This window comes from Rattus norvegicus, chromosome 9 (assembly GCF_036323735.1).
Source record: "Rattus norvegicus strain BN/NHsdMcwi chromosome 9, GRCr8, whole genome shotgun sequence".
NCBI classification, from domain to species: Eukaryota; Metazoa; Chordata; class Mammalia; order Rodentia; family Muridae; genus Rattus; species Rattus norvegicus.
This window is the reverse complement of record NC_086027.1, coordinates 90,082,361-90,108,457: the sequence shown is the minus strand read 5'-3', so window position 1 is coordinate 90,108,457 and position 26,097 is coordinate 90,082,361. Positions and strand designations below refer to the sequence as shown.

Genomic DNA, 26,097 nt, shown 5'->3' with positions numbered 1-26,097 from the left:
TAAAATAAAAGGTTTGGAATGTGCTTTATATTGATATTTTGATATTAATATGAAATTGTGGAGATGAAGGAGAAATGAAAAAGTTATTATTAGATAGTGTAGGGTGTGTGTGTGTGTGTGTGTGTGTGTGTGTGTGTGTGTGTGTGTGTGTGAAGGTGTCAGGGTCTACTGTCTTGTTTTGTCAACGTGAAATAACCTAGAGATATCTGAGAAGAGGAAACTATGACTTAGGAGATGCCTTAATAAGGGGAGAGGTGGACAGTAGTTGATATAAATAAATTAGTTTAAGTTAAAAGATTGTGCTGTAGACAAACGTGTGGGCATTTTCTCAGGGATTGAGTTTATGTAGCTCAGTCCATTCTAACTGGCGTCACCTGGGGTCAGGTAGCCTTGGGCCGAAGAACATCACAGGTTGAGCTAGCCAAAGGAACAAGCCAGTAAGTAGCACTCCTCCATGGCCTCTGCTTCAGTTCCAGCTTCTGTGTTTCTGCCTTGAGTTCCTGCTCTGACTTTTCTCAGTGACGGACTGCAACCCGATGCCCTTCTTCTGTGACCTGACCCTCTCTTCTTCAAGTTGATTTGGTAATAAAAAATAGACACCGTATAATAATAGAAACCCTAATACAAGTGTCTTGATTTTCTGTACAGCAAAGTTTGAAAATCATTTCTCTAAACCACATAATTTGCTGCTACACCATTTTCTCTAAGTTTTTTCATTCTAATATCCCTTTTGGTCACATGACTATGTCTGGGCATATACCTGCATGTTAGTAAATAGGCCTAAATTACAAGTCACCATAAGAGAATGGGAATTGTTTACTAATCACTCACCTGTGGCTCTTAACACAATTTTATTCAGGTCTGAGTTAACAGGCAAGGAATAGTGATTTAAAGGTACTTAAGATGATGAAAGGGATCACTGAGAACTTATTATAGATTGGAAGGAATGCAGGCTTGGAGGATGGGTGGGGGCTTAATGGTGTAAATGGTGATTTCTTATTACACCAAGAGGCAGAGTACAAAGCCGAACCTTTTAATACCTAGAGGAGCAAAGTTAAACAGTGGCAATAAATTAGATTCAAAACTCAAAACAGTAAGAGTGCTTGTTCTTCTTACAAAGGACCCACATTGCTACTCACAGCCACCTGTGACTCCAATTCCAGGACATCTAGGGTATTCTTTTTACTCCAAGGCACCAGGCAAACAAGTGTTTCACATACATACGTATATACGTGCAGACAAAAATGTGTCTACACATATAAAATGAATAAATCTTAAAAAAATGAACATGGAAATTTACATTAATTGTATGATTACTATGTAAGTGGTTTGTATGAAGGCATTACAGACCATTAAAGGTGATCTCCAAATCATGTTCCAGACACTGAAAAAGGAACGTATTGACGTGCTCACACAGTAAGTACTGACTCATTATTTCCGTCAGGTTATTTCTAGAAAGATGATCAGTAGAAAACATGATTCAATACCATCCTGATAAATATCTTAAAGCATGGCTTGGGGGTTGTTGATTTTATTCTTTAGTGTTCTAGAATTAAATTGGACTGGTTTTAGGTGGAGATGGAATAAAATGAAATGTCAAAGTGCCTCTATCGTCTTGAGACAGATTCTGAATCATTATAAAGGACAGCAGGTGTCACATGGCTAAAGAGTTAAGGCCTCTAATACTTACCAGTAGTAGGCTTCAACGTCTCATATGATCTCACAAACAAATAAAAAACTTGAAAGAAGGTGTGTTTTTCTTTATGTCTTTTGAACATGAATGTTTATTTTATAAGTTATTAAATGACACTGAAACTCTAATGCATGTATAGAATATACTTAACCTATATTCAACTCTATTGACCTTTGAATCTTGCTCCTTCATGAATAATTATGAGAAATGACAGACGTTTAATTTAAACTATTGCTTTTATTATAATTACACGGGAGCACAAATAAATAAGCACAAAGTATCATAAAATATTGTCAATGCACTAGAGAGAAATCAATTTGTTCTCAAACAACATCTGGTTACCTCAGTAGTATCAAAGTACATATATAATTACATATTACCTAAAAAAATCAAGTACAAAAATTAAGAGACATTAAAACATCAGTGTTTATATTGTTATGTATATAGAAATGCCTAAGAATACATGAATAGAGAAATCCGTTATCTAATGCTTATCTGCACAAATATTCAGGCACATACCTGACATTGCTAATGGGTTATGAAAATGCAATATGACATTCAGATCTTTAGGTACGGTAAACACGTTAGTGTTGGAATGGATGTTTAATGGTTTTCTTTAAAAAACCCTGTCTTTTAAAAATGTAGTGTCGTTATCCACTAAAAAAACAGATTCGTTTATATCATTTTTTCATAGCTATTTGTTTCAAACATCTGAAAAGTCAAGAAAGTGAACATACAATTGCTAAATACGTAAACACGCTTTTAGTGCAAGGTGACAAAACTGTGACTGCACTGTGCTTTGATGCTTTTCATGATCACAGTGCACTTGACACCAATTGCTACACTATGAATGGAAAGTCCAAACAAAAGAAGTGCATACTAAACATTGTCATATATATTATATACAGTATGTATTCTGTAGCTGAGTGTGTACATGTTTAAATATAGATGCTTTTAGGGTGGGCAAACCCAGTTATATTTGGGAACAAATGAGCATTTTGAAGGATTATCCATAGAATTTGATTTGCGATAAATTCAAAACTTTTAAAACATTTCTCCTTAAATCTGAAGCTTCACAATAGTGAAATAAAATGTAGCAAGACTTTTTTTCCAGATTATACACATTTTGTGCTGATAACATTGACCCAAATATGAGAGGGCTTTAAGCCAGCCAAACCCCAAACCACAACGTTTACATTTAACATGATAAAACAGTACTATCCTTTTCTGATTTATACAGGTAGCAGTACATATTGTAATGTACACATATAAGCTTACACATACACGTATGCTTTACTCAGACATCAATTTAGTATATTTTCATCTTTTATTTTGACTGTACACTTGACCAAAAAACAATAAGAACACTGCATATAAGCACTTAAAAAAACTGCCAAACCAGTGGAATTGTGTATGCTATTGGAAATGACTGGTTTTTCCATTTTGCAAATATTAAAGATCACATACTTGAGTTTCTTAATTGCAAAATCATATCTATTTTAACATTAAACTCTAAGTGTTCCTGAAACTGTATAATTAAATGATACAATGAATTTATGAAAAAATGGATTGCTCTCAAATTATCCACATTCTGCAATTTGCTACTTATTATTTCAAATCTGCAAGGTGTTGTAAGTATTCCTATACAACGTAACAGTCAATTATCTCTTACTTCCACTAGAATTTAGGATACAGTGTAGGAGGAGAGGATAGTCTGTCCTATCTACAGCCCATTTCCAGGTGAGACTTGTAGCTCACCTCAAATTTCTTACTCCATAAATTGTAGGAATATCTGTTTTAATGTCAGGTGGAAGCATGATTAATTTCCAAGCCCTGCATTATGAATCTGAGTTTAACATGTAATTAATATAAAGATTGTATCTGTAGGTGTATTATTCTGATGACTTTATTAGACCAGTAACTAGCTGGGGCTGTTCAGGTGTGTTGACTTTCTACTTAGTTTCTTCAAAAGACTCAAACCAAACTCTGGGTGTAGACAAGACTACACCTATGTCAATATCTCGATTTTCTAGAAGCATTCTAACAAGGTCTTTGCTTGTCAGCAGTTGAAAACTGTCACTATTTTTGAAAAGTGATCTTATGTTCAAACAATTGTTTTGTGTTCAAAGATATATGCTTTATAAATTAATACATGTTTTTACGTCTTGATATTTGTTTTCCTTTCTGAATTATTACATGGCTGAAAACCCATCCCTACTTGCAAAAACCACTTTTTACCTCAAACTTTTGCTTCCATAACTTACAGAGGGAGATATTGGCAGTGTCTCTGTAAAGTGTGATTTCTCACATAGCGCTGGCTTCTGTGATGGGGAAAACACAGTATTTTACTTTTTCCTTCCATCATTTCTACAGAAATTTGTGTCTTCTCCCTTCGGAAGTATTTCACACATAAAAGCGTCTTACTGACAGCCAATAAAAATCTGTTTCCACAACATTTGCTGCAAAAAGACTATTTGTCATAAGTATGAGCTCTCTTGGCCTGATAACCATGCCTTTATATGATTTGTTCTTTGGCACTGCTAGAAATATGAGCATTATCATGTCATCATGCACTGGCTGCTGGTTATCTTCTGGCCAGAGTCATCTGGTGAAGTGCCCGTATTTATTGCCACCAGAGCCAGCATGATTTTTTTCCCTATGTACTAATGACTCTTTTCCCAGAACAAAGAGAAACTCTATACAAAGAAGAAGCTGACGATAGAGTAGCTAATTGTCACAATGGACAATTAAATATTGTATAGACACAGAGTAACAGATCTTGAGTCAAATCCAAGTGAAGCCATTTTCCCAGATATTCCAACTCTTTCTCATGTAGAGAGAGAGATTCGGAGAAATAAATGGAAAATGGCCGCCTAAGTTCAAATTGTCAAAAAGAAGCTAGCTCCTTTAAAAGAAATAAAAACACATTTGAAAGAGTGTGACATGTGGCCATGGTATGAGCTTGACAGGACACACGTGAATGGCTGAGTCCAACACAAATCATTTTAGTCCCTGTTTCCTTCTGAACAAGTGAACATTAACAGTTCTAATTCATGGTGATATGTGTAAGATCAGCATTTGAAAGACACACTTAGAAATATATTGCCTACACTTAAATGTCAAGAGAAGGGTCATATTTACCGTAATAGCCAGAGTACATGTGCACTAAGATCATAGAAATCCTGACGGATGCTGCCTTGTTTTTGGTTGGCTTTAATCTATGAGGTCATAACAGCTCAAGTCAAGATAGCAACTTGGGCCATAAACATATTCGATTTCAATTATGCTTTTAGCTGAAAATGCTTCCATCACTCTTAGATCTGTGCTGTATTGGCTGTTGGGCTTGAATTATAAATCTTACATAGCTGGTGAAACCTAGTGACAGTATCCATTTGAACTGTTTAAAACATTTGTGGATGGCTATATTTGTTATTTTGCCTTTGTCGCCATCTTACTTGTACAAGCCGAACTTACAACTCCTGTAAGCATTTTATATATACAGTTCTCCCACTGATTGTTCACACACACACACACACACACACACACACACACTCACACATAACACATGCTCCCACTTACTGTCTCCCTTATTCTTTCAGCATTATAATTGGACATCAAAATATACATTAATTATAAAACATTAAAAAATTATGTTATAACATTTCAAACTCTCTTCAAGGTACTATTAGTGATAGAGAATTACTAGATTTTTTTTATCAATATAGATTACAAAAATTCCTTATCTTCTGTCATATTTGGTTTTATTGAGCAGCACGGGGCTATTGCTGTCAATACCTTTACAAGAAAAACCGCTATGATAATAACTTCAAACACCCTTTTTCCTCTCAGAAATATAATACTAAATTGATTGTTACTGAAGAACCGCATACTGTCCATTTCAGGAAGCATAAATAGTAATTTAAATATACAAAATATATGTGATAGTTTCATTTTTATTTATCCGTGGCAATATTTATTTTCAACTAACAAGTTACTTTTTAAAAGATATATACCATTTTTCTCAAATTAAATTTAACTTAAATTTACCACCACATAAAGTGGAGTCCACCCTATCCTTTATCCCCTGCATTCCCTATTTCTTCCTTAAAACAAAATAAAACAATGAAGTGGTCAGAATTCTTTGGTCATGGCATCATAATCAATAAGAATGGGTACAATAGTTATGCACAGATGATTTTGATCCAAAAATGTAATAATTAATTTTAAAAGATTGGCAAGAAATACTTTTCCACAAATGGACTTAAATTTTGAATAAGGTGAGCATGGAGTATACAAAAATATGCAAATTGGCAAATTGAATGTTTGTTTCTTTGTTTCTTGTGGAAAACCATGCCTGTAAAATATTACTTAAAAGTATTATGTCTATAATGCCTCAGCTTCCCCTTTCTTGACAACAGCTGTGCTCTTTCGGTTTTGAATCTTTGTTACTTCCAATGTCACAGTGAACCCTGGTCTCCTCCAATCAGATCAATGCTGCAAAGACAAATGTCCCTAAACCTTATTTCTGAAATGAAGTTTGCTGCTGCAATGTCCCCATGCATCCTACTACCTTTCTCTGTAGTCTGACTTGGTAATACTAAGTGCAGACGCAAGGATATGAATGAAATCCTTATGAAGTCCTGGTAAAGAATGACCATGCAACATGGGCACTCAGACTGGTGTCATGCTTCATTCATTTCCAATCAATCCTTTACAAACCTAGAAAGCAGCAGATAGCCTTTACAGACAGATATTCAACTTCCGTATTGCTAGCACCAGATCACATATTATGTGTTTAAATAGGACTTATATCTGTGAGCTCTTCTAGAGAAGCCAAATGTAGGTAGGAGGACAAATACATTTTAAATGTAAAAATTAACAAGAAAAGGCGTCCAGGGGTTACATATAAAATAGATAACAAACGAGTTCATACCAAATTATATCGTCTAGTAAACTTTTCTGATATTTCTGCAACTTAAATATGTATAATGATTTTTATTTCAGGTGTCACTCATAAACTAGCAAAATATTTACAATTTAATATATTCTGGATTCAAAATAACCCAGGATAAGTAAGTGTGCCTTAACTGCAAGGACAAACACATTTTCTCTGGGGTATGCCACAGTACTCACGGCTTCCTGTGGTATCCCACATCAACAAAGAATATATGGAACGATTAACTATCACGAGACCAAGTCGACCTCTCTTGAATTAAGCAATGGGAAACTCAAGCCAGTACAGGATCATATGGCGGTATCCCAGAATACCGTTTGCTGTTTGGAATACGGTGGAGGACTGTATTTCTTTGCTCCCGCGTTCTTCTTCCAGCTGGGTAGGATTGGCATGCTATCCTGTTTGCAAAGGCCCTTTTCCGTTTTCTGTCTAGCCTTTATTTCTTTGCACAAGCAACGCTTTTTCTCAATCATCTCAAGCATTGTATGGTCTCCATGAAACCAGGGCATGCAAGCCACCTAGCAAAAGAAACAGAACGGATACAGAAGAAAAAGATGGGATGAAACCGTATTGTTTGCACCGCGCTAGAAACTCTTTCAAAAACACTTATTTTCTAGAACAATGTTTAACGTGGATTAATAAAATACAATACTCTTTAACAAAACAAAAAACAAAACCACAGATGTTATAAATATTCTATTTAAATTTGTAGTCATCAGGACATGGTTTAGTAACACTTTTGATATAAATACTTCCGGAAATAGTTTTGAAGCCCTCAACAAAACCAATTTGCATGGCACAGTAAACGAAGATGCTTGTTTACAAGACCAGTGACTTGCATTCAACCCTGGAATGCACAGGACAGGAGAGAGCCAACTCCCATGAGTGGTCCTCTGACCATTGACCTCCACAATCATTGTTTGTGACATCTTTCTCCTCCTCCTCCTCCCCTTCCTCCTCCTCCTCCTTCTCCTCTTCCTCCTCCTCCTCCTTCTCCTCTTCCTCCTCCTCCTCCTTCTCTCTCTCTCTCTCTCTCTCTCTCTCTCTCTCTTTCTTTTCGCTCTCTCTCTCACATGCACATGTGCATGCATGCATACACACACACACACACACACACACACACACAGTCACACACATATTAAATAAAAAATAAATGTTTTTCTAAAGACCACAATGTGGAAACAAAGTAACTTTTATTTTTCTAAACAATTTTCCAAATTCCAGTTTTTAGGTTGGTTCCATTGTGTTACTGTTCCCAATATATCTAAATTCAAATATGATAACTAATTTTTTTCAGCGACCTGTTAGAAAGTTGCTAAGGACTATTTTCATTCTTGAAATATGTTTCAAACATTTGCATTTGTTTCTAAACAGAATCAAGCACGTGTTTGTTGAGTAATTCCACCCCCCTGAGGTGACTCTGGGTGTACATGCTATGTTTGGATACATGCTCTGATGATTTCTCCTGGGTTATTTTTTTTACCCTAGTATTTGATACATCAGCAAACATCTGAGGTGGAATCACTACCCTATACAAAAGAGAAAAAACAAGCAAACAAAGAAATGAATAAAATTCGTAGAGAAGATGGTTCAACAGTTTAAGGAAGCAATTCCATTAAAAGCAAAGGGTCAATAGGGACTATAGGTCGAACATACACACACACACACATATACACACATATATACACATATATACACATATATATACACATATATATTGCTAGTTGGCTGCACATTGCACATAGCATGTGTAGTTCTATGTCAATTGATAACATTCTTTGGAACCAAATTTGTCACAGAAAGATAGCAATGAGGTACAACCATCATGGTTTCAAACAGGGAATGCTACACTGTATTACTGAAATAAATATCTCCCATGATTGAAAGGTTGAAATAGACTGAATGAAGTCCCCAAGCTTGGCATTATGGCTTTAGGATGATATTTCAAACAGATTCTTATCTAGTTTTCTACATCTGATGACACTGGAGTGCTTTAATAACTTAATCCATTTCTTCCTTGCAAAAATGATGTCCTAAAATACGCAGTATCCATTGCCATGGTGCAGTGCATGGAGCTTCTTAGAAACACATTTCCCACACCATAAAAGAAAGCTGGGTAGTTGGAGATCATCCAATGCTCTGTGGTTGAAAGGCTGCCAATTCGAAGTCAGATTGCACCGTAAATACACTTACAAACATACGCAATCTAGTATATAGAATATTCTTATATTACATCTGCTATCCATAAGCTTTTCTTACTCTTAAGAGGCAAGAGAACAATGTGAGGATGGGATGAATGACTGTGTTATAGAGTGTGATTCATGTGGGAGGATAACCACCTTCATAATTACAATTCACAGAAGGCATGCTTAGATGCACATTTAAATTCTCACAGTAAAACCCAGTACTACTACCGGAGACATAACATCTCTCCTCTTATGATGTTAGGATATTATGTACTGTTGGGGGCACAGTAAGCTGAATACTTATCACATATATGAAATATATAAAAAATACTACCGTAAGTTATTTATCAATTTTGATTTATCGTTAGTCATAAAGTCTTCTTAGTTTGTTAAAATACAGCTTCAAAATCCCTTCTACCTCTCCCTCAGATGAAACAACTTTGGGGATAGAGTGCTAAATTTAATTTAAAATCCGTGCATCTAATACATTCTTCTAGCTTAGTTATTTAGTTAAGTAATCCAGTCTATTATGTTCACTCCAAATATATTATACAATACATACATATGATGATAATTACATACTTACAATTACATGCTTACATACTAAGAGATAATTATAAAACAATTGTCCAGTTGTTATGACCCTAATCAGCTTGGTGAGATTTTAATTTTAATGTGCATTGGTGTTTTGCCCATATGTGTGTCTGTGTTAGGGTGTCAGATTTTGGAGTTACAGTTGTGAACTGCCAAGTGGATGTTGGGAATTGAAACCAGGTCCTCTGAAAGACCAATCAGTGAGTGCTTTTAACCACTGAGCCATCTCTCTAGCTCCTGGGGCAGGAAGTTTATGAACGTGACTTAATCAAGATGGTATTCTTGAATAATAAATTCATGGAGTATAATCAAGTGAAGTTTCCAATCAAGGAGGTGAAGTGATAATGTTTACTTCTCTGTGTGAGTCACACAGCAACATCTACAGCATGCAGTGGAGAAAGGGGGTGGAAGTGAACTTCTGGAGAAATCCATTCTGAACCTTAGCAACCGCTCTCCCTAAATTCTCATATTGAAACACCTGCCTCTTCCTTGAGGGTCTTAAAAATGAGAACTTGGCAAGAAGGAGGGGAAGATAGTTCTGGATGAGACTGTTCTGCAAACCAAACCAAACAAAAGAAAACAAAAACAAAACAGAAACTAAAACGCCAAAACCAAAAACCCAAGAAAGCTTTCTCCCTTTCACAAAGTCAAGACACAGTGAGAAATGAACAGATAGATAACAGACTAAGAGCCAGAGATAAATACTTAATTTGGTTTATAAATTACAAAGTTTATGAAACTGTTAAATTTTCTTATAGAAACCCAAACACGGGAGCCATCTGGCAAACAAACTTTAGTAGGCATTCAACAGTGGTAAGTGACTTGCTAGTAGGAATAGCTGCAGTAACGGGCCATGGTACCCACACCTTCCATATCTGTCCTCCAAGCCCACGTCTCTAATAGCAAGAAAAGCATCATCCAAACTTCACCTGAGAGACCGTCTACACACTGAAACAGCAGCACTCTGATACTCTGTCAAAGTCATTCAATATCAATGAACCTCTCTTACTCTTACTTTCTAGACAAAGCTGGAGACCTCCTGTAGCAAAAGCTGCTATGTAAGTTTAGAAGGAACTAGGAAGCAGTAGAGACACTAGATAAATGCTAAGGAAAATGGAATGAAATGCAGCCTTCAGCTGATTATAATGTATCAATATTGATGCATTAATTATATTAAATAAATGTTAGTACTACAAGTTACACACTATATGTAAGACAGTGAGTATGTATTGTTCTGGAGCCCTCGGGATGCCGTTTAGGTTTTCTTTACATGTAAAATTTGCAAGTTTTTTTAAATAAGATGAACATCTTTCCAAATACTAGTTTTAATCCCCCTCCTCTCTCTAAGACCACATGGTAAAGGAATAAAATTTAAATTATTTGGTTCTGACCTTTCTAGTTGTGTCACTGAGAAGTAGTGTGTCTCTGAATTTTCTATATGCATTGTAAACTTAAGTATATAAATACACATGTATACTATATAAATATGCATATGTGTTGTATTACTTAACATATAACTTTATATACATGACACATACATAACTTATACATCCAGTAAGCAATTACATGTACATTACTTTTACATGGTTGTAGGGAACACGGAATAATTCTGTTCACCAAGGAATCTTTTTACCTTTCACTCCCCTTGCAACCTTTCTTAGAAATTAAAATTAAGTACTTTCTGAGACTAAATATATTTTCTCAAAAAGCAAACAAATAAATACACTGTACAATAATAAATCTCTATATTAAATGTTTGAAATGGATTATGGGAAGGGAATAGGGGGATAACCTTTGAAATGTAAATACATAAAATATCCAAGGAAAATAAAATTTAAAATAAAAAAGTAAAAAAGGAGAAAATATCCAATAAAAAATAAAGAAAAAAGAGAAATGGAAAAGAAAGAAAGGGAGAAAGAAAGAAAGAAAGAAAGAAAGAAAGAAAGAAAGAAAGAAAGAAAGGAAGGAAGGAAGGAAGGAAGGAAAGAAAGAAAGAAAGAAAGAAAGAAAGAAAGAAAGAAAGAAAGATTCCCAAATGTGTAAAACTTAAAACTAATAAAACAACTACTTTGCAATAAGCAGCATTTGGAACAGTTCAACATTAAATAAGAGAAAGAAGATGGATGTAAAGTATGTTTGCTTTAATGGCTTAGTAAGTAGTATGTAATATGTTATCAAACGCTCAGGAGACAGACCGCAACGTGAAGGAAGTGCCTTCGCGGCTTTAAAATTGAGCTCTGCACTTGGTCTAAAGCTTTGTCTGCGCTTAGTTTCTGAAGCAGAAGATGCCCGCCTGTTTTCACACAGTCACAGAGAAGATTCTTTAAAGAAATAGTTTTAGATGTTTAAACAAAACACAAACAGAAAATATTTAATAGCACCTGGGAATCATAAACTAAAGATGACAGTATATCAGTATATATATATATATATATATATATATATATATATATATATATCAAAATTTTTAGCACATGAACACGATTACCTGTTGGCCTACCATCTAGAGGATGGGGTCACAGAGACAGAGACTTTGTGGCTCACCACATAAGCACTATTCACAAGTAGTCCTTTCGTAGAAATCAAAGATCACACTATATAGGAAAAATACAACAAACCGAAAAAAACACTAACAAACAAAAAGGCCAAGAAAGTGCCACGCTAGGTATGTAAAACTGGAGCAAGACATGATTAATACATGAATTAAACATGAGAAAACAGAGGAATGAACCCACATTGTTATTGTTATGACTGGTTATGATCTTACGACTAAAATCAGGAAAACATACCGTTGCCCTCTGATCACACTCTTTCCTGAAGAAGTTTTCAACTTAATAAATGGTTAGCTGCCCCTTTAAAAAAGCATGCATTAGAACTGTATAGGAGTAGAAGGTGGAAAAGAGACAGTGTCAATATTGTTGCTGCAAAAGGCATGCGAAAGCAAATACAAAGCATTGATTCGGACAGGCTTATGGCGGTTTTTATATAAATCTGACCCATCTGATAAACCAGAAATGATGAGAAACAGATTTGCAATAACAGCAGAGTATGCTGGCCGTGCACTGTGCTATCTTATCCTTATAAGGAGAAGAGGAACGTGGCAATTGTAAAGTAGCTGGACTTAAACGCTATCCATCAAAGATTAATTCTAGGTGACCCCATTCCTCTTTAGCAAGAAGCCATTTGCTCTCATGCATCATGAGCCACCAAAAACAATAAGAAGCCATCACCTCTCATGGATCACTCCAGTGACTCACCCTAAAAACCAACATTTACATCCACTACCTTTCCCTCAATTCTGCTCAATTATTTTTCCAAATATATTTTAGAAAGATGTCATCAACAGTATGAAGAATATACAGTAACATAAACCCCCAATAAAACTTGAAACTCTGGGTGGGTGGGGGTTGGAATTTCTGAACTCGCCCATGTATTCACTGGTTTATTTCATAGTTAACAAAACACGAGCCCTTCAAAGACCATCACAAAGAAAACAGTTGTGAATTCATCCATGTGTCTTCTGCAAAGTAATCTGTGTTTTGGAAAAGTACAGATGTAGCCCAACTTCATAGTGTTTTATGTTAAATATTTAAAGATGTAATTAACTTAAGTCTTGTGACTCTGCAGCTGCTTTATGAACACTATACAATTATCAAAAGTATCAGTGTGGGGCTGGAGAGACGGCTCATTGGTTAAGAGCACTTGAAGCTCTTACAGAGGAACCAGGTGCAGTTCTCAACACACACACACGGTGGATCCCAATTGTCTGTAACTCCTGTTATGGGGAATCTAATGATTTCATCTGGCTTCCACAGGAGCCAGACATATATGGGATGCACATGCATATGTGTAAGTCAATATTTATATACATAAAATAAATAATCTCTTTAAAAGAATAATAGCCAGGATGCTGGGAAGAGTATAAAATAATGACCTGTTTCTTTTAAATTTCATGAAGGCCATAATGAAGCTATCTGAACTGCTATCATCAACATGCAATAAAAAACAGGTAGAAGAAGAAATGTTTCAACTCCATTGTCTTCAGGCTGATTGGAGGCATTTGATAGGATGTCATCAGTATTGGCCAGGGGGTATGGGTTGGTTTTTATGCTTGAGTTATTTTAAAAAACAAACAAGAAATGGTTCTAGCGACTCTCTCTTCCGCTCTCTCTCTCTCTCTCTCTCTCTCTCTCTCTCTCTCTCTCTCTCTCTCCCTCTCTTCCTCTCCTGGCTTGAATAAAGCTACAGGAGACTCTCTCTCTCTCTCTCTCTCTCTCTCTCTCTCTCTCTCTCTCCTCTCTCTCTCTCTCTCCCTCTCTCTCTCTCTCTCTCTCTCTCTCTCTCTCTCTCTCTCTCTCTCTCTCTTCCTCTTTTCCTCTCCTGGCTTGACATGATAAAAAAAAAGAAAGAAATGGTTCTAGCTTTCAGATTGCAATTATTCCTCCTTTTCAAATAGTTATTCTAAGATAGTGTCTTACTGTGTATTGTTGCCATGTAGTCTAGGGTGGCCTGACACTACTGCCTTTCTTTTTCAGTCTCCCTAGTGCTAGAATGACAAAAAGAGGTGCTGGGAATTTAACCTAATGGTTTCATGCATACTAATCAAGTGCTTTACCTGGTTTTATACTTTACCTACACAATACACTTTTAATGGGATTCCTAAGAGGTGGGCGGTCTCAGACTTTCTAACCTGCTCCTGGGACCTGCCTCATCCTACCAGGTTTCTCTGTCCAGCCTCAATATGAAGGTTTGTGCATGGTCTTATCTATTACTCAATTGGTTGATATCTCTGGGAGTCCTGCTCTTTTCTGAAGGGAAAAAGCAGAGCAATGAATTTAGGGGAGAGAGCTGAGGAGGAAGAGGAGGGTTGGGATGTACTGTTTGAGAGAAGAATAAAGAAAAAGAAGACAAAAGCACTTCCCCTCTCCCCACACACAAAGAAATTACAGGAATCTTGGCATGCCTTTAAGTTTTTCCAAACTTTAAAATGTGTGTGTGTGTGTGTGTGTGTGTGTGTGTGTGTGTGTGTGCGCGCGCATGCATTGTAGAGTGTGTGAATATAACTCTGATCTTTTGTGTGTGTGTGTGATTCTTAACTATTTCCTCATAGTTCTTTCTCATTTAACAACATGCTGACTCAGAAAATATGTTTTATGAAAGAATCATTAGGCAAGTCTCCACCTGAGCCTTTCAGTGGAAATTTATTGTTTATTCCCTATGTCTACACTTAGTTTTGATATATATCAGTATTCACAAAATGATAACCACACCTTCATTTCAGAGTTGTTTTAGGATACCAGATCATGGCTACACACTAGTTTCTATTCTGGTCTTTTCTGACGTGACTATTCTCCTCAATATATAAGTTGGGTCAGCTACCAAGGACATACTAGAAATACTGCACATCGCATCGGATACATTGCATCGTTAAATCGTGTGCTTGATTCTTTTTTTTTTTAAAGATTTATCCATTTATTATATATAAGTACACTGTAGCTGTCTTCAGACACACCAGAAAAGGGCATCGGATCTCTTTACAGATGTTGTGAGCCACCATGTGGTTGCTGGGATTTGAACTCAGGACCTCTGGAAGAGCAGTCAGTGCTCTTAACCTCTGAGCCATCCCTCCAGCCCGTGTGTTTGATTCTTAATTCAACCCCACACGTTTGCGTTTCTGTTTTCTTAGCAGATGGTGTAAGTGAATACAATTTTTAAAAGATGATTTTTTTAAGTCAGTATTTACTATAACAGGGTCTAGAAAATCATGTGTTCCGTGACCATGTGTTTTTGTGAAGTGAAAATAGTGAGGCCTTGCGTGACACAACTGGATGCAAGTGTGTTATTTACTGCGATGTAGATACAATTTCAGGCCTTATTTTAAATTCTCTAGATAGAGATCTTAGAATACAGGGACCTTCCTGTTAATTCTTGCACCCTTAACTTCTAGAATAAGAGAAATATTCAACAAATGCCCTTAAAATAAGCAAATGGGTAACCAAATGTATAGGTACTTTATAATGCTTTCCACAAAGTCACTGTTGAAGATTTTTATTAATGAAAGATTTAATTTCACTTTAAATCACTTAAATCCAACAATTTCCTCAATTGTGCTAACTGAAAGATATTTTTCTTGGATGGCAGTCTCAGAAACACAGAAATGGGGATAAAAGATGTTAACAGATAAAGCTAAGTAGCACAGATACATTCCTTCACAGTGTAGCCTTCCGCTTCTCTCCTTATACAGTGTACAGTGTGCAAAGGAACACTCATTTGGAGGTCTAGGTAGCTAATCAAATGGAATTCTGTCTGAGAAAACGGTTAAGCGCAGTCCATCTACGCATACGGTTATGTGTCTGTGTGTATATTTATACTTACATAACAATATCACAACTCTTTATATTAGTAAAATTACCCTCCGTCCACTCTATTGCTGTGTTTTATAAAACCAAGCAAAGTAAAGCAAAACAGAAACCATGAATGTACAGAGGGGGACTACACAGGACGAAGAAATACATCAACATGTTTGGGAAGAATAGACGGTAACAGAGGGGGACAGTGAACAAAATACATCATGTATATGTATGAAAATGTGATGAACCTTAATAACCATTTTTAATGGATGTAATACCTTCAGAATATTCCTCAGGAGAACAGGTTGGTAAAGTATATGGTAAAACCTAAGTGAACGATTATTGCAATTGAGGTAATAACTCTAGCCATATCAGTAATGTAAGATAATAATAACGGGAATTTAGCGCCCTATAACCTGTTTTGAGCAGTCGATGGGCACAAAGCCCGAATCAACTCTAAAGCAAAACAAAAGTTAGGCATACATTAATGCTATTTTTAAGTGTTAATATTAAGGTCACAATGATTATATTAAAGACGCATCATATACTTAACAGAGGATAAGGTTTGAACAGGAATTCACGGGACTAAGTGTAGCAGACACTGATGGCTTTGCCATTAGCATTGCACTACATTGTCTCAGAGCTAGTGATGGTTAAAGCGACCGCAGCAGCAGCAGAGTGCATACAGAGAGGATTTCAGGGCATTTGTGCCTCATATGACCAATGGCAGGGCAAAGTGTGCCGGAAGAAATGAAATCAGAGAAACGTAAGGCTGAAAATTTACAGGATTTTAATAATAAAATACCGTGGGGAGAGGTGAGATGTTTTGCTCTTTTCTCATCATCATACTCTCCCCCTTTCCATTTTAATCAAGGTTGGGGAACAAAATTGCCCTGCCAGGTCCTCCCAGGGAGACAAATTGCTCTCAGTACTATGCCTTCTTTACTTTGTTCTAGACCTGCAGTGCCTCATGGGATTGCTATATTCGAGGTGAGAAACTCCCGTTTAGAATCTCCTAAAGATCTGTTGTCAGCCGGGGGGTGGGGGGTGGGGGGAGCAGCTTCCATATTGGGAGTCGAGAGGCTGCAGATCAGAGCAGGCAAACATCCCTGCCTCTGAGTACTCTACCTGCCACTCATCTTGCTTGCCTCTGCCCAGCAGAACGCACTGTGAAGTCTATTGTGTTGCGGACGGATCGTAGTAGCCAGTGGCTATCCTTTGCTCTTTAGTATATCACTGCCACTGGCTGGCTCTGCATCATATTTGGGAAGACCCTGCTGGAAGTATTTTTTTTTCATATTAGTTAGCCACACTGTGCTTTATTCCTTCATTTCACAGTAGCAAAAATAATCCTCAAATCCTCCAAAGCATGTTTATGCTTCTCCAAGAATAATCGCAATCATTTGGGAGATGGTAATGTCCTGACTGAATTTTACAAATGGACTAGCTATTTAGAGTTGCATTAGGAGACAAAACCCAAGAGAATAGTTTCATAAGGGAAAAGGCCCGAGACCCATCTCATGTCCCCATGTAGAAAATGTCAGTGACATTTAATGATCGTTTTACAAATACTTTGTCAGTAAATGTTGTGAGACTAAAGAGAGTAGTGGGAAGAAGAGATAGGAAAAGTTGATGATGGGTACTAAGTTGTGGAGAGATGGGAATAGATTTGGCATGCTGCACAGAACCGTGACGATAGATATATCTGTGTGTGGTATGTCTGAGACGCCCAGATGAGTAAAGGATGTTTGGCCATAAAGAAATGGTAATTTGGGGAGCTGGAGAGATGGCTCAGTGGTTAAGAGCACCGATTGCTCTTCCCAAGGTCCTGAGTTCAATTCCCAGCAACCACATGGTGGCTCACAGCCATCTGTAATGGGATCTGATGCCCTCTTCTGGTGTGTCTGAAGACAGCTACAGTGTACTCCTATATAATAAATAAAATATTTTAAAAAAAAAGAAATGGTAATTTGGGGGTTGGGGATTTAGCTCAGGGGTTGGGGATTTAGCTCAGTGGTAGAGCGCTTGCCTAGGAAGCACAAGGCCCTGGGTTCGGTCCCCAGCTCCGAAAAAAAAGAACCAAAAAAAAAAAAAAAAGAATCTATTTATCATGATTTAAGCATTATGGCATTGTGTATATGTTGATAAAGCACACAGAACCCTATTCAATATTAGTTGTTAATTTTAAAATAAGGACACATAGAATTTTAAAAATACTAGGTTTTCTGTGCCTGGAAGGAGGGCTCAATGGTTAAGAGCAATGACTGCACTTCCAGAAGAACTGGTTTGATTCCCAGGATATATATGATGGCTCGGAATGATCTATAACTCCAGCTCCAGGGGAACCAGAGCTTTCTTCTGGCCTCTCTAGTTCCCAAGAACACACCTGGTGTACAGACATGCATACAGTCAAAACACCCATACAAATAAATTAAATTGTTTTTTAAATGAAAAAGGCAGATAAACGTTTTTTTGTGGCTCTGCTATCCTATTGTATGTAGCTTTTTACTATTATAAATAAATTCACAGTATAAAGTGCCATGTGTAAATGATTATATAAGCTTTAATACATATTATTGATGAAAGGAAATCAGCAAAAGTACAAGATATGAGTCCATTCAACCATGAGAGAGGGCTGCACTCCCAGCCTTACACCCTAGCACACAGTACACGTGCAGGTATGAAAAGTGGGTTGTACTCTGTAAAGGGCAAAGCACGGCAAATTCATTGAAAAACAGCATTACAAGTCAAGTTGATTTGGTATGGCATTTTCACGTGTGAAATTAGTTAACATGATACTCTTTTTAAACTTGTAGTAACTTCTGAAAGACATCTAGTGCAAGGAAAGATCATGTGTCGAAGGATACAGTTAACTCTTCTGAAGAAAACTGATTCATGTTTGCATATAGACCATATATGTCCACAGACTCCACAACCTTAGAATTTATATAATTCAAAATTTCCCATGGTACTATTATGGAAGTATAAGTTTCATATTTATAATATGACTTTGGGAAATAAAATGTCTATATCCAAAGTATGGTTTCCCAGTAAAGAAGGCACGGAAGGGTTCTCGAGGATTATGAGTAATAATCGCTGTAGAAATGATTACAGTTATTAATTGATTAAACTAATTTTTATAATAAAGGAAGCCCTGAGAAATTTCTGGAATTAATTCGGATGTTTTTAAATGAGTGAGACATTTATCAGAGGAAAACTTTTAAAAGACATTCCCGGAAGGAAAGCACAGTGTTACAAGATAAAATTCAATTACAGGAAATGTATTGATGTTTTCTCTAAGTGTATTCTTTAATCACCTACATTAGCATTAATTTAATTACAAGTTTAATTTCATTATAAAATGCTGGCTTTTGATAATTTGGATAGACCCTTGACCCCAGTCATTTGAGGGAAAATGAGCCCTTGGTAAACAAGTACTTTATTTAGAGAGAGGTGGTTTGCAGACAAGCTATATGCTAATCCTCCAGGAGCTGACTGAATATAACCAATGGACTCTGTCAGACGTGCTCTTTCTTATAACTTGGAATCGAGCTGGGGAGAACATTACGTTTTTCTCCATTAAAATGTCCTGCCTGTCACAAGCAGATATACACAGACTTTTGAAAGAGAAGCAAGCAGTAGCAATTACAGTGATCTGCTCTGGAGCCAAATTGGCCATTGTACTGCTTCTGTTTGATTCATTCCATGACTCTGGGTCTCAGGGTATGAGAACTCTAGATCCCAAACTGTGCAATAAAAGACTGCATCAGGCTTCTGATTTATAACTGAAAAATTTTGAGCCCACAGAGAAAAACAAGAATTAACTGAGGTATCATACGTCCAAGTGTGAAGAAAAAGGCAGTGGAGGAAAGGGTCAAAGATGACCAGGAATATTCTGACTTGAATTTCTCTTCCTTATCAGAGAAACCCAGAGGTCTTCAGGAACCATATCCTCTGACTTCCTAAAGAGCCAGCCTTTTCCACTCAGCCTAGCTGGCTTGCAAGCTCAGTGTTCAGGCAAAGTGTCAACTGTGCTTTTTCATTTCCTTGGTAACAAAACTTTTGTATAGTAGAAAGACATATACTTTTTAATTCATCTAAGTGAGAACAGTAAAAACTCCCCATCTCCTCTGAGACAGATGGGGGCACCAGGTCTTTATTTCTCTGGCCAGAACAGTGGAATAAACACATATCCTTTTGTTCTAAGATGCATTGACTAGAAGTTCAAGGTCTTCATTATATTTCAAACTCTACTACTCACTTCCAAAATAATGTAAATCACACTTGGAATTTTACCTGTATATTAATCAGAACTCAAAAGAGATGATTCTTTTCCTTCTAGCTGAGCTCAGCGGTTCACAATCTACAAGCTAAGAGTTCAAAGGGGAGCCACCTTCCATTCTACCTCTTCTTTCTCTTGCTTACGGGCCACCTCCTATGTTCCTTACTCAGTATCTCGAAGACATCCTCAGAGCATCTAACATGAGGTCCACACACCCCACCCTGTCTGAGAGATGCTGTCTGTAATATGGGTAGAGGCAGGAAACAGGGGCTCGCACTCCCATCTTAATTGATAGCCTTTAATTTTATTTACAGAACCGAAGGCTCTTATTCCCAATTAACTTACTCTCCAGAGAATGATTGGATACAGTTTGCTCAAGTACAAATGACTGAAAGGAATTCCTTATTAAATGATGGTGACTGCTTCTGGCATTAAAGGTGCAGGCTACTTTCAATGTATCTCTTCTAAGTTAATGTTCACAAAAAGCTTCTTTAGTCATGGCAAGTAGATACTTGTTTGGGTCTGAAAAATAATTGAGATTTTTTTTATGGAGAAAAAAAATCTGCCATTCTAGGCACAGTTGGGGACTACCTCTCAAAGGACTCAATATGGTTACATTATCTGCTAGAAAGAAAAACCAAAATTTCTCTTCTCTCTCTTCTTTTAGAATTGTGACCCAGTGTGAAGTCAAACATGGGATATATCATAGTGAACTGTGTGTGTCAAGATTGTGCCTATGCCTTTGTCATATGTTGATTCCCCAGGTCAGAGATCACATTGGAGTTTCCTGTTCCCTGTCTCAGTACCTTTCAGCTGGATGCTTAAAAGGGGGTGGGGGGATGATAGGAAGAACACAACATAGAAAACTATAACTACACCAGTTTTTTTCATGAACTCAGCTATCGGCCTAGCAATGTCATGAACCTGTTGGTCAATAATATTGTATCTACAAAATCTAGGTTACTATGGAGACACATAGACAATATGGGGATGTTGACTTTCGTGCACTCCTTGACTTCTATAAGTCAAAGAGCTCTCTTCCTTATATAAAATCTGAGCTCAGGGCTTGGGAAATGGCTCAGCGCGTGAGAGAATTTACAAATACTAAGATCTGAGTTCAATCTCCAGTACCCATATAAAAATCGAGGCATGACTGATACTGTTTTTATACCCTCAGCACTGTGGTAGGGGAAAAGTACATGTGAGGAGAGACAGGAGGATCGCTGAGACTTGGAAATTGTCCGCTGGCAGCTTACTTCCAGGTTTAGCGAGGAGACTGTGTATCTCAAGGTAAAGACTGATGGGCGAATAACTCTACTTCAGATACTGGTCTTCGTGTGTACCTGCAGGTATGCACACATACATGCACATGTACATACACCACATGCACAAACATACACACACACACACACACACACACACACACACACACATACACACCACAGACCCACACAGTTCTCTCCAACTTTTTGGGACCCACACCAATTCTGTTTTAATCAAACAAAAACTTTCAGTTGAGACTTCTAGGTCTTCTCCCTAAAGTGCCTACTTCTTTTACAAATGTGAGGGGTTCTTCTTGACAGCTGCTTAGCCTGATTTCTAAACCTCTGAAGAAGTGACCAATATAGCTTTCTGGATCATTCTTTTATAAACATTCTAAATGACAAACCTTGCCTTCCAGACTCAGACCTAAAAACCACTCCAAAATAAAATGCAAGTGGAGGAAAAATGAAAATCAGGACAAAGGGAAACAGAGAGGATACGGGTGTTTTGTAATAGTTTGTAGCTCACAGAAGGCTTCAATTAGAGTGAGTCAGCCAGAGTACTCCCAGCGCTCTAAACTTTAATCTATTCCTTCTCATTTCTCCTGATTTTTCATAAAATAATGATAGTTCCCAAAGTATTTGTTACATTGTGGTGAGAATGCATATTTTGCTCAAAAGAAAAAAAAAAGTCATACTTTCTCTTGACTGTTCTTGAGATCATCTAGGAAATTAATAAAAAATATATATTTAATAATCATATTATTTTGTAGATTATCTCCCTCAGGACCAATTTTCTCTCACAATAAATGTAAATTCTTTTGGAAGGTGGTCAAGAAAAAATATTCAAACTCGTCTCCACACCCTACTATAATTGGCTAGCTTGCCTCTTTTAAAACAAAGATAACTAGAGGATATTTATCTATAATAGCAAGGATGATTGGAGTGCTAAAACAATCTAATAAACCCTAGGATAAATTGAGCACACACAATGTCTCACAAGCTTTGAGGATGCCTTTCATATGATCAGTTTATGGATGACCCTTCACCGTTAACCTTTTGTCAATTTCGTAAAGCTGACATCAACATTGTGACCCTCACTGGCTTGACAGAACTGAAACTCTTTGAGTAAAACCATACAATCAATCAACAGACACGTTTCCAAATCCTGAGTAAAGGAATAGTTGAACCAAGTGTCTGAACTCAATTGAACTAGTGGTGTAAACCCCAATCTCGCACTGTGTGTGCATCTTTCACTGAGGAAGCTGGGAAGGCCAGAAGATTAGGGACATTTGATATTATACTCCTTAGAATAAAAAACGTGACCAGTCTCTCCTCTCCTCTCCTCTCCTCTCCTCTCCTCTCCTCTCCTCTCCTCTCCTATCCTCTCTCCTCTCTCTCTCTCTCTCTCTCTCTCTCTCTCTCTCTCTCTCTCTCTCTCTCTCTCTCTCAGAGATTAAGAAAGTGAATTTAGGGGTAGGTACATCACCTGCCCAAAGCAATTAGCCATCTAATTCCAGAGCACATCCTGGGTGTCAGACATGGCCTCACGACAATGATTCGATTCTATAGTAAGGTTCGATAGCTAGCACTATCATTTCTAAATTTATTCTTTGCCTAAAATTCGCCAGATTAAAAAGAGTCGACTTCGTAAGATTAACCATGAACATGCTAGAAACATGTAAATTGCTGAGTTAAGGAGATGTAAGTCAGTGGCTGAGAGCTGGCACCATGAAACATATGTAGACCGTTGTCAGCATCCTGCAGAGAGTGAGCTCGTGCTTAGCACCTACAGTAGAAGAGAATTACTTGGTGGAGAACGAATCACTGCTTGCTGCAAATAACAATAACCTCCCCTAACTTGGCACATACTTTTGCACTGACTTGGAATGTTTTCGCAAGGTAGGGCATGCAGGACTGAGAGGTTCAGACACATTTATAAAATTTGAGTAGCTTATCTTCGTCTCCACCCAAGACCTCTTTTTCACATTTGATAGGAACAAATTTTCAAATATCAATTGACCTTATGGTACAAAGGATGTAAACCAGCAAATGCTCCAATGATAAGTCAACTGTCTGTGGAGAAACGTACACTAGGAATTCCAAGAGGTGAAGTAAGTCTCACGATTGTTAAAAACCAGATGGCTTCGGATATTTTACAGACTAGTATTGCATTTACTCTAAAATATTCTATCACCATATTTGCTAAACTATTTCATTAAGTTGAATTGACCTTTGAATAACATCAAGAATAATTCCTACTGCTCGCCCACTTTAGTTAAGAAATATCTACAGATGATTGATGAAGAAACTCCATTTCCAGAGCTGAGTGAAAACATTTTTAAAAGGAGTTATGCCAAAGCTGGATGATTCTTGAAAGCTGCCATCTTTGGACACACAAACACATGAAAGTGTTAAGAATACAATATCCTTTAAAATCATGGTCTTCAAACAGTTAATACTAACAAGTAATACCTTTCATAGCATTTGCATTATTCAGGAAATGCTCTAAATTCCTTATTTGTCTGTACATGATATGTTTGTCAGGGGTAGAAAGAGCACATGTGCTAAGACTGGCAAATGGATAGAGAAGAATAACAATAAAAATCAATATTAAAGTAGACGTTCTAAAAATAGAAATACATTCATGTCTTTATATTTAGAATATTTAAGTATTCTTTGAAAATATTTTTTGATGAGTTGGTTTTTTGTTGTTGTTGTTTTGTTTTAATCTTCATGTATATGGGTGTTTTGGCTTGCAAGTGTCTGTGTACTATGTGAACGCAGCATCTGTAGAGGCCAGAAGATGACATCAGATCCCTCAGGACCAGTTACAAATGGTAGTGAGCTGCCTATGGATGTTGGGAACCAATCCCTGATCCTCTGGAAGAGCAGTTAGTGCTCTTAACTGCTGAGCCATGTCTCCAGTCCCGAAAGTAGGATAACATGAAGACTGCCTGACTTTCAGATGATTCTTGAATACTGTGAGCATGAAAGAAAAAGCTAAGGTGGGCCTAGGGAGATGGCTCAGTGGGTAAAGCGTTTGCCATGCTGTCCTGAAGACCTGAGACCAAATCCCCTGACTCCATAAAATGCACATAAAGTTGGCCATCATAGCACATATTTGAAATCTCATTTGTTCTGTAGTGAGATGGGACCCAAAAGCTCTCAGGCAAGCAAGCGAAACATATAAGAAGCAAGGAAGCAAACAAATCAACCAAACAAAAACAAAGCATAAAACAAACAACAGCAATAACAAAAGCAAAGCAAAAGAAAAACCGCAACTGTATCAAAACTGTTAGCAGCTGAGGATGGATTCCCAAAATTGTCCTGACTACCACCTCGAGACATGTTTGTCCATGTACAAGCACACATACCCACTCACAAGTAAATAAAAAGCTAAAGGCAATTCCTATAAGAAGGAACTGTTATGTAACACTACTTGTTAGCATTAATTTTTTTCTAGGCCATGGTTCTGAACTGTTTAGCATTATTAATATTTTCATTTCTACATTTTTCCTTGACATAAAGTAATTGCTTTCATACAGCATTCCTGAGCAGTAAGAACATGCCTCTGAAAACTCCTGTTCTCATGTGCCTGCTTGCTGGACTACATATTCCCTGAGCAGCACTTGGCAAGTGTCTTATACGATATATTCAATATCTCTCTACTCTGGAATCAGCATGAAATAATGTATTCATTGTCCCTTGAGTATTGAGCAATGGTAAGAGAACCAGTGGTATTGTCAACCTACTTTATCATAAATTACCGGTATGGTAGGCTCGTCAGGACTATGACTCCAGCTATCTTAATTAACTACCATTTTTCTGACAGGGCTCCTGAGTCAGAGAGGTTAAAAAATTTGTTGAGGGAACCCAGCTATGGGATAATTGCAGCATATCTATCCGCACATTCATATGTAATCTCCGAACCTGAGGAGTGGCATCTTTCATAATTTAGAATCTCTCAGCTGGGGTGATCATGGCCTCCTCCAAGCTTCCGTTCCACATCTTAGCATCTCACTCACAAAGAATATAAGTTCAGGAAAGAAATAAAAATCTTCATTTTTTTTTAATTTTCACTGTTGAATAAAATGCTAGGTAAGTGTGTAAGGAAAGGGAGCCACTTTCCCATGTAATTGTAGAAAAAAATGGAAAAGAACTCAATCCCCAAAGATTGGATCACAATTTTTCCTAAATTTTTAAGACATCAATGAAAACATTGTCACTGTCAGTAAACAAATGAATCACAAAGATCCACTAGCTGCTGTGTGTGACTTGTGGGAGAAGGCATATCATTTTGAAGTTTCAACAGTGGGAGTTGTGTATTATCATTAACTCTCCTTTTGACATTAAGAACCACTTTATTCCTTTATGGTATTATATAAAACTGAGACTGTGCCCCTCTACTAAAACACAGTTGGTTCTACAATCAGTATGTTATTAGAGTTATGACTTCCAAATGATATCCATTATGGGTGGGGGCTACTATGTCATGTTGGAGCACTTGTCTTACATGAGGAACTAAAGTATACCGCTTCCCAAATTGTGCTGGCTTTTAATTCCCTGAATTCTAATGACTATCATATGCTCAGTAAGTATCAAGAAATTCCCACAGTTTATGGTGACCAAATATAACCTCGGCTTCTCTAGCAACGCACTGTTCCCAGAAGAGTCTGAAAGTAGACCCGATTTGGCACATGTAATCAAGCACATGGTCCACTTTTCAGTTGACTAACAGCAAATTCCAAGGGTCTTTCTGGTCTCAGATAACCG

General features: G+C 37.1%; 1 protein-coding gene across 7 annotated transcripts in view; it reads right to left on the bottom strand.

Moving 5' to 3' along the window:
- The window catches only part of Nyap2 (neuronal tyrosine-phosphorylated phosphoinositide-3-kinase adaptor 2), a 278,358-nt gene that overhangs the window by 25,009 nt on the left and 227,252 nt on the right, over positions 1-26,097 (bottom strand). For 4 of the 7 annotated variants that reach the window (XM_063266525.1, XM_063266527.1, XM_063266526.1 and 1 more), the window contains exon 8: positions 1,911-7,165. The exons of 2 other annotated variants lie outside the window; for them this stretch is intronic. In XM_063266525.1, the coding sequence (XP_063122595.1) occupies positions 6,938-7,165 (228 nt within the window). In that variant the 3' untranslated portion in view covers positions 1,911-6,937. Of the gene's footprint in view, positions 1-1,910; positions 7,166-26,097 lie in introns of those variants that run through there. One more of the 7 variants, NM_001427707.1, reaches the window with a different exon arrangement.